Source organism: Oenanthe melanoleuca, unplaced genomic scaffold (genome assembly GCF_029582105.1).
Source record: "Oenanthe melanoleuca isolate GR-GAL-2019-014 unplaced genomic scaffold, OMel1.0 S001, whole genome shotgun sequence".
In the NCBI taxonomy this organism is placed as follows: Eukaryota; Metazoa; Chordata; class Aves; order Passeriformes; family Muscicapidae; genus Oenanthe; species Oenanthe melanoleuca.
In genome coordinates this window covers 1,017,606-1,025,313 of record NW_026612650.1, presented here as the reverse complement: position 1 = coordinate 1,025,313, position 7,708 = coordinate 1,017,606, and the positions used below count along the sequence as shown (strand labels likewise).

General features: G+C 52.4%; 1 protein-coding gene across 1 annotated transcript; it reads left to right on the top strand.

Moving 5' to 3' along the window:
- Positions 1-1,886: 1,886 nt before the first annotated feature.
- Positions 1,887-5,397, top strand: LOC130266064 (olfactory receptor 14J1-like). The gene is made up of 3 exons (XM_056515385.1): positions 1,887-1,945; positions 2,341-2,545; positions 4,221-5,397. The coding sequence occupies exon 3, from the start codon at positions 4,244-4,246 to the stop codon at positions 5,174-5,176; it is 933 nt and encodes a 310-aa protein (XP_056371360.1). The 5' UTR covers positions 1,887-1,945; positions 2,341-2,545; positions 4,221-4,243; the 3' UTR covers positions 5,177-5,397.
- The last annotated feature ends 2,311 nt before the right edge of the window (positions 5,398-7,708 follow it).

Below are 7,708 nucleotides of genomic sequence, written 5' to 3'. Positions count from 1 at the left end.
CAAAGCAGGTCCCAGGTGAGGGAGGACAGACAAGATGGGATTAGGGAATGTGGAGCCAGGTTGTCCACACTGGGTCAGATATCAAGGCACAGCTTCTCTGAGCAGGCCAGACCTCCTGAGGAGACACCCTGGATTATTATCAATCACAGAATGCTGCAATCACATCTTCCCAAAAGAGAACAGCTACAAAACAAAACCTCTAAGATAACAATACATATGTTCTAGAAGCTCTTTGAAATATTTCTCTATAAATGGAGTTGAAAATCTTCCTAATGAACTGTACTAGACCTGAGAAAAATCAAGGCAGAGCCATAGTTTGACAGGACTTGCTTGATCCCAATGAGCCCCGTGGTGCATTTGGTGCTGAGCACTAGAACCTCAGGGCCTGAGAGGAGATTGCACAAACCTTTCCAGGAGTCCAAGGCAGAAGAAAAACCCAAAATGTCTCAAAGCATTAATGGGTCCCACTGGGATCCATCCCCAACACAGTCTCCTCATGGACTTCTTGGAGGAGAGAATGGGAGGTCATGATTGCACAAAAACTTCTCAGAGTCTCAGAGAGAAAAGGAAAAAGGAAAATACATTAAAATCTGAAGCACCTAGAGGCATTGAGCCCCACTGAGTGTTGTTCCTGACAAAGGCTCTCAAGAGACTAATTAAAGCAGATAATTGGAGGCCATGATTGCACAAAGCTCTCAGAGACTCCAAGGCAAAAGCAAAACCCAAAGTCCTCTAAAAAACCTGCAGTCCCTGGGAGCATGAAGGAGCCCCCAGGGCCATTCCTGACCAAGGCTCCCCAGGGACTGGTCCCAGCAGATCCCTGAGGCCACTGGGATGTGGGGAGATGCTGAGGGCAGCACAAGGGGTGACAGTGCCCAGCCTTGCTGGGGCTGTGCCAGGAGGCCCCAGTGCCTCAGGACAAGGTGTCTCCTCCCAGCCCTTGGTGGCACAGACCCTGCTGTGCCCCAGGGCACCAAGATTTGGCTTCTGCTTTTCCCCTCCTGTTACCACTCTCTCCAGTTCCCTGGAGGAACTGGGGACACTTTCTCAGTTGTGCCCCCCCAGTGGCACCCATTAAAACTTCAAGAATCTTTAGAGTTTGATTCTGACTTGGAGTTCTTGAGAGGTTTCTTCAGCTCCCTCTTGATGACTGATGTTCAGGGCCTCAGAACCAAGCCCCCCAGAGGGTCATTAAAATCCTTGTGCTGTGTCTGTGCTGCTGAGCTGGGCTGGACTCCTAGCACAGAGGCAGCTCCTGGCAAGGGCAGCACTGCAGAGAGACAGCTCTGCCCGGGAGCAGCTCCTGTGCACAGCCCAGCAGGGCTGGGGCACTGCCTGCAGCCACCCCTGGCACAGCACAGAGCTACAGAGGGGTTAAACTCAGCCTGGGCTGGGAGCACAGAGCAGAGCTCACTGAGGGCTCACTAGAGCAGAAATCCTCACAGTGTTTCAAACAGCCACTCTCTGGCTGTGGGAAGATAAACTGCAGTTTTTGCAGGGATCTCCTGAAGCTGGCACATCCCACAGCTTTCAGGACCTTCCAGGAGGAGTCTCAGAGCTGCTGCAGTGCAGGGGATGTGGCTCTAGGGCAGGGCTGGGTTTCCCTGCTGCAGCACCCGAGGCACAGCCCCAGGCAGCTCCCTGTGTCCAGGCTCTGCTGCAGGGCTGAGCAGCCGGGTCTGCAGCCAGGGGTTCCCAGGGCTGTCCTGCAGAGCAGGGTCCTGCAGCCCAGGGCGCTGTGCTGGGGCAGGGACTCTGCTCCCTGCCAGGGACAGCTCTCAGCCAGCCCGGGCAGCTGCTCCCAGCGCTGGGGAAGAAGCTGTGGGGGCAAGGAGCAACCCTGAGCAGGGCAGGTGCTGCTGCTGAGAGGTGCTGGGTGGGGCAGGGCTGCTCCTAGCTCCAGACCAGCCTGGGCACAGCTCCGGATGACAGTTCCCAAAAGAAGGTAAACCTGGGATTGCTGTAAAGATCAGGAGCTTTCCTGAGAGTGTTTTAAATTTCCTCCTTGGAGCAGGGTGAGAAATTTGGGGTGATGGCAAAAAGTTTTTTGCTTTTTATACATTTTTCCTATATTCATAGCTCTGTAAACTATTATTATTATATAGTTATAAGACTATAATTCTTAATTGACTCTATTAAACCCTTAAGTAACTCTATTAAACTACTATTACATACTTATATAACTGTAATCCTTTATTAACTCTAGTACATTTCCTAACCTTTCTCTTAGATTTTTGAACAATAAGCTGACCTTCTAAATACATTCCTGAAATACTGTATAGTCTTATTATCAGGAAGAGGTCCTACAAGAAGAACTTTTTATTTTTTTTTTTTACCCAGAATGTGAGCATTCATAACAAAACTGGAGCAAAGAAGCCCTTAGACCTTCTCCAAGGGTTGACTCAAGGGTATCTAACAGGCACAACTGACTCTCCTAATGGATGTTCCTGTTAAATATCCTAGTTAATCAACCCTAATAGATTGTTGGAATTGGGGGCTGGATGTGCCTCATCCCCACTGGGACACCTGGAAGCTTCCAATAAAGGTTTGGTTTTTACTTTACTGTTCTAACGGTGTTGCAAGGGTTTTTTTCTCTTGTGATTATAGACAACAGGGGGATGAGAGAAGCAGAACAGGAATTGTAATCAGAGAATGACAGAACATTCTGAGTTGAACGGGACACACAGGATCTGCAAAGTAATGTTTGAATATTTACAGAGAGTCCGGATCTGTAACTTTGGGTGGTCAGTCTCTCTGCTGGAGCCTCCCAAGGAGCTTTCAGCCACTCCCCAGCCCTGGGCAGCACCAGCATCCCCTTTGCAGGGCCCAGCAGGGCTCTCCGGAGCTGCCCTTGCCCACCTGCAGACAGACCCTGCCCCAGGAAGGGCCCTGCAGACAGGCAGGTTTCTGTAGGGCAGGTGAGGGCACAGAGGGTGGGATGGGCTCTGTGAGCCTGGCAGGGACAGGGCAGCTCTCAGGAGGGAAATGTCCAGGTCCAGGGAGATGCTCAGGGAAGGAGAGGGGGCTGAACAGAGCAATGCTGGGGGCAGGAGGGCACTGTTGGTGTGTGGGAGGTGCCGTGCACAGCTGGGCACGGGAACACTGCCCTGAGTGCCCGGCTGTCTCTGCCCTGCCCTCTCAGGCACAGCACCACAACATCTTCTCTAGTTTCTGCACTCCTCTGATACTGTCATTGTAATCTGCTGCTCTCAGGGAGGCTCTGGGATTGCAGCAGCTGAGTCAGGCACTGCTCTTGGGATTCCTGCCAGGCTGGGGTGTCCATGAGAATGGGGTGTCCAAGCTTCCCTGTGACCTGTGGGGCTGTGGGCAAAGCAGTCCATGGGAAAGGGGAATGAGCTGAGCCCCCTCCCTGAGATCCCATCATGGGCATATCTGGGGGTCTCCTTGCTGTGTCCTTCCAAGCTCTGAGCTGCCCTCCTGGGTGCAAATCTGTGCCAGAGCCTCTCGGAGCTCCCTGAGTGTCCCACAGGCAAGTGTAAAGATGCCACAGCTGAGGAAATGCTGTTGGGTTTACCAAGGGAACCGTGAGTGTCCTTGGCAGAAGGGGGTGCTGAGATCTTGCTCAGAGACCTTTAGAGAGGGTGAGACATTCATGGGTCCCTCTGCTCTGGGCAGGGTCTGGTCTATCCCAGGGTGACACAGGAGTGTGACTGTACTCTGATTGCAGCCAAAGGTGCAAACCCAGGGCAGTTGGGAACAAGACCATCCAGACCCTCACCTTGCCCTGAGCCACAGGGAATCCTTTGCCTCTCACATCTCTCAGTGGAAAACTGTGAGTACAGCAGAAATGCTGTGGATTTGTGTCCTCATAGAATCAGGAATGATGTGTGGGCAGGAAAATAATAGCTAAAATTCCTTCCTGGTCTCCATGCCCTTTAGAAGTGGGAATGCAGAAGCAGCAGCCTTTTAGAAGGGATTCCGTTGAGGAATCCTGAATATCCAGTCTTGTCCCTCTGCCACACAGCCACAAACCCACGGTGGCAGGGCAGGGATGGCTCCTAGAGAGCCCCCTGCACAGGCCTGGCTTGTCCTGCAGCTCTCAGAAAGCACAACTGGAGCTCAGTCAGGCACCTGGTAGAAAGTTTCCCAGAGCAGAAACAAGGGAGGCTGAGTCACAGCAGGACAGCATACAGAGAATTGACCAGGTCTGGCTCAAAGCAGCCTCTGCTGACTTGTCACTGTCCTTTATCCATGAACAGGTCCCCATATTTGGCCAGAGTAAATGTCCAACAGCAGCTCCATCAGCCACTTCCTCCTGCTGCCATTGGCAGACACGCGGCAGCTGCAGCTCCTGCACTTCTGCCTCTTCCTGGGCATCTCCCTGGCTGCCCTCCTGGGCAACGGCCTCATCATCAGCGCCGTAGCCTGCGGCCACCACCTGCACACCCCCATGTTCTTCTTCCTGCTCAACCTGGCCCTCAGCGACCTGGGCTGCATCTGCACCACTGTCCCCAAAGCCATGCACAATTCCCTCTGGGACACCAGGAACATCTCCTATGCAGGATGTGTTGCACAACTATTGACTTTTGCTTTTTTCATTTCAGCGGAATATTTCCTCCTGACCGTGATGTGCTACGACCGCTACGTGTCCATCTGCAAACCCCTGCACTACGGGACCCTCCTGGGCAGCAGAGCTTGTGCCCACATGGCAGCAGCTGCCTGGGCCAGTGGCTTTCTCACTGCTCTGCTGCACACAGCCAATACATTTTCCCTGCCCCTGTGCCATGGCAATGCCCTGGGCCAGTTCTTCTGTAAAATCCCCCATATCCTCAAGCTCTCCTGCTCACACTCCTACCTCAGGAAATTTGGGGCTTCTGCTTTTACTACCTCCTTAGTACTTGGTTGTTTTGTATTCATTATTTTCTCCTATGTGCAGATCTTCAGGGCAGTGCTGATGATCCCCTCTGAGCAGGGACGGCACAAAGCCTTTTCCACCTGCCTCCCTCACCTGGCTGTGCTCTCCCTGTTTATCAGCAGTGCAGTATTTTCCTACCTGAAGCCCTCCTCCATCTCCTCCCCATCTCTGTATCTGTCCCTGTCAGTTCTGTACTCAGTGGTGCCTCCAGCCTTGAATCCCCGCATCTACAGCCTGAGGAACCAGGAGCTCAAAGGAGCCTCGAGAAAACTGATGACTCTCTATTTTCAGAAGCATTAAATGCTCTCTTTTCTTCTGCAGAGCCTCTAGAATGTAACTCTTCACAATCTCTCTTTTTTTTCTTATCTGTCCATTTATTTTGGTAACTTTTTCTACTGTTGTGTTGTGTACAAAATACTCTAAATTACTCTTTGCATTTCTACATTTATATCTACTTTACTTTTGGAAGACAAAGACAAGCAAGGTGTCTCTCACATGCATTTAAATAAAAGCAAGTGCATGCCCTCTCCTGTGTGTCCCAGATTATTCCTCAGCCCTTCTCTGTCTCTGCAGGGCAGTGACTGTGAGCAGAGGCAGAGGTGAAGAGACTCCCAGCACAGCAGCACAGCCTGGGACAATGGCCCTGGCTCTTCCCACATCTGCTCTTCCCAACTCCACCCTCTCCTTGCCAGCCCTTCTGTGGCTGTAAGGCCGCAGTGCTCTGGCAGCTTGGTCACTGTCCTGCTGCGTGTCCGTGCTGTGAGCAAAGGCAGGGACAGGCCATGGGAACTGCTGGGACACAGCTGGGCTCCAGCACAGCAGCTCCATCAGCAAAGGGCATCTCCTGAGGGCAGGGCAGAAAGGCTTTGCTCTCCTCCAGAGCTAAGGTCAGCAATGTGCTCCAGGAATGCAAAGCAAAGCCCAGTGCCTGGGGCAGAGGGGCAGTGTGCAGGGGGGCACACAGCAGTGTCCTGGCACAGCCAGAGCTCCTGGCATGGACCTGAGGGAGCAGCAGAGCAGGGCCTGGGCTGTGTCTTTGTTCTGGCCACAGCCTGGGATGGTGCCCCAGGCCAATTGTCCCACACCAGTTCCTGCAACCACCACACCCAGCACTGGCCTCTGCCCCATGTGCAGGAGGTTGTTTGTCCCTGCATGGAAAGACACCAAGTGACCAGGGAGCAGTCTGAGTTTGCTCTGTACTGAGGAGATTTCAGCACTGCATCGTGTGTGTTTGGGGAGATGAACCCGAGTAAGCACAAACACCATCATCAGCACTCGGGGCTGGCACAGTTCTGGTGGCACAAACGGTGCCTTGAGGCCACTAAACTCTGGGAAACCACCTGAATTCAGTGCTGGGCTGTGGTTAGGATTCCATAGAGGGAAACAGCCTGGGCAAGGAGGCTCCAGGAAAAAATGCTCAGGACAGGCATGGACTGCACAGAGAGACCATTGGGGTGGGGGTTTGTGGGGAGAAATCAGAGCTGCCTCCCTTCTGAACCACCCTGAGCACCTGGACAGGGATGTGCTGTGTTCTGGGCACTGGACTTCAACTGAGGGATGTGGAAAAGGCCTTTGGTGTCAGGGATGTTGAGAAAGCTGGGCAGTGTCACTGTGAGACATCTCTCAAAGTCCTTGGAAAGGCCAGAGCCATCCCAGAGGGTCCTGGGCACTTGGGAAGGGCAGACATGGAACCAGTCTGCAAACAGGGCAGGGAGGGGCACTGGGAGAGTCACAGACTGGTCAGGTTCAGCAGGGAAGGGCATGTGGCAAATCCTCCTGCAGCCATTCCAGGCACTGGCAGCACAAGGCAGGGATGGCAGAACCCCCATAGGAGGGAAAAGAAGGGGATGTTGTGTGCCCAGGCTTTAGCCTGGCCTGGGATATGGTCTGCTGTGCTCTCCTCAGAGCCAGACTGGACAGAGCTGGGCTGCAGGAGTGGAAAAAATAACAGATTTGTGATAATGGGTACCACTATGTCAAATAAAGTCAAAGGAAGTGGGGAGAGCTAATGAGGACGTAATCAGCGTGTGTGATAAATCACTGTTTACCTGATGCCCAATACACACAAATGGATGAAGGATTACCAGAGTGACCACCATGCTGTATTAAAGAATACGCAAAACTGTGTTCAGAAGTTTCTATCCAGCACATTTCAGTATCAGTGCTGTCCTTGACTCCATTATGTCCCTTGTACAGTTCCACAATAGCCCCTTGGTTCTATTTGGGTCCATATTGTTAAAATGGTTCCTTGGTTCTGCACTGCCACAATGCTCTCCTTGGTTCCACGAAGCCTTGGTGTGTCACAACTTCCCCTTGGCTGATGAACTGCCATAGTGTCTCTTGGATCTGCAGTATGGCAATGGACAATTGGTTACAAGCAGCCTCGCTGGGTCACAATGAATATTTGGTTCCATGGGGCCCCAGTGTCCAATGGCCCCTTGGTTCCATGAGGCCTCGCTGTATAACAATGGCCCCTCAGTTCCATGAGGTTTTGTCAACAATGGTCTCCATGGTTCTGCAGTGTGAAAATGGCTGCTTGGTTCATGGGGTTCCTCAGTGTCACAGTGGTGCCCTTGGTTCCATGAGGCTCTGCAGTGTCACAATGCCCCAGAGTTTCCATGAGCTTTTGTCCCATCAACCATGTCCTTTGTTCCAGTGAGGCTCCTCAGTGTTCCATTGGATCTGTGATTCCAGGAGGTTCCATAGTGTACCATGATTGCCTTGATTCCAAGAGGTTCTGCTGGGTCACACTGGACCCTTGGTTCCATGAGGTTCCGTGGTATGGCCATGGTCTCCCTGGATCTGTAGTATCACTATGGACCATTGGTTCCA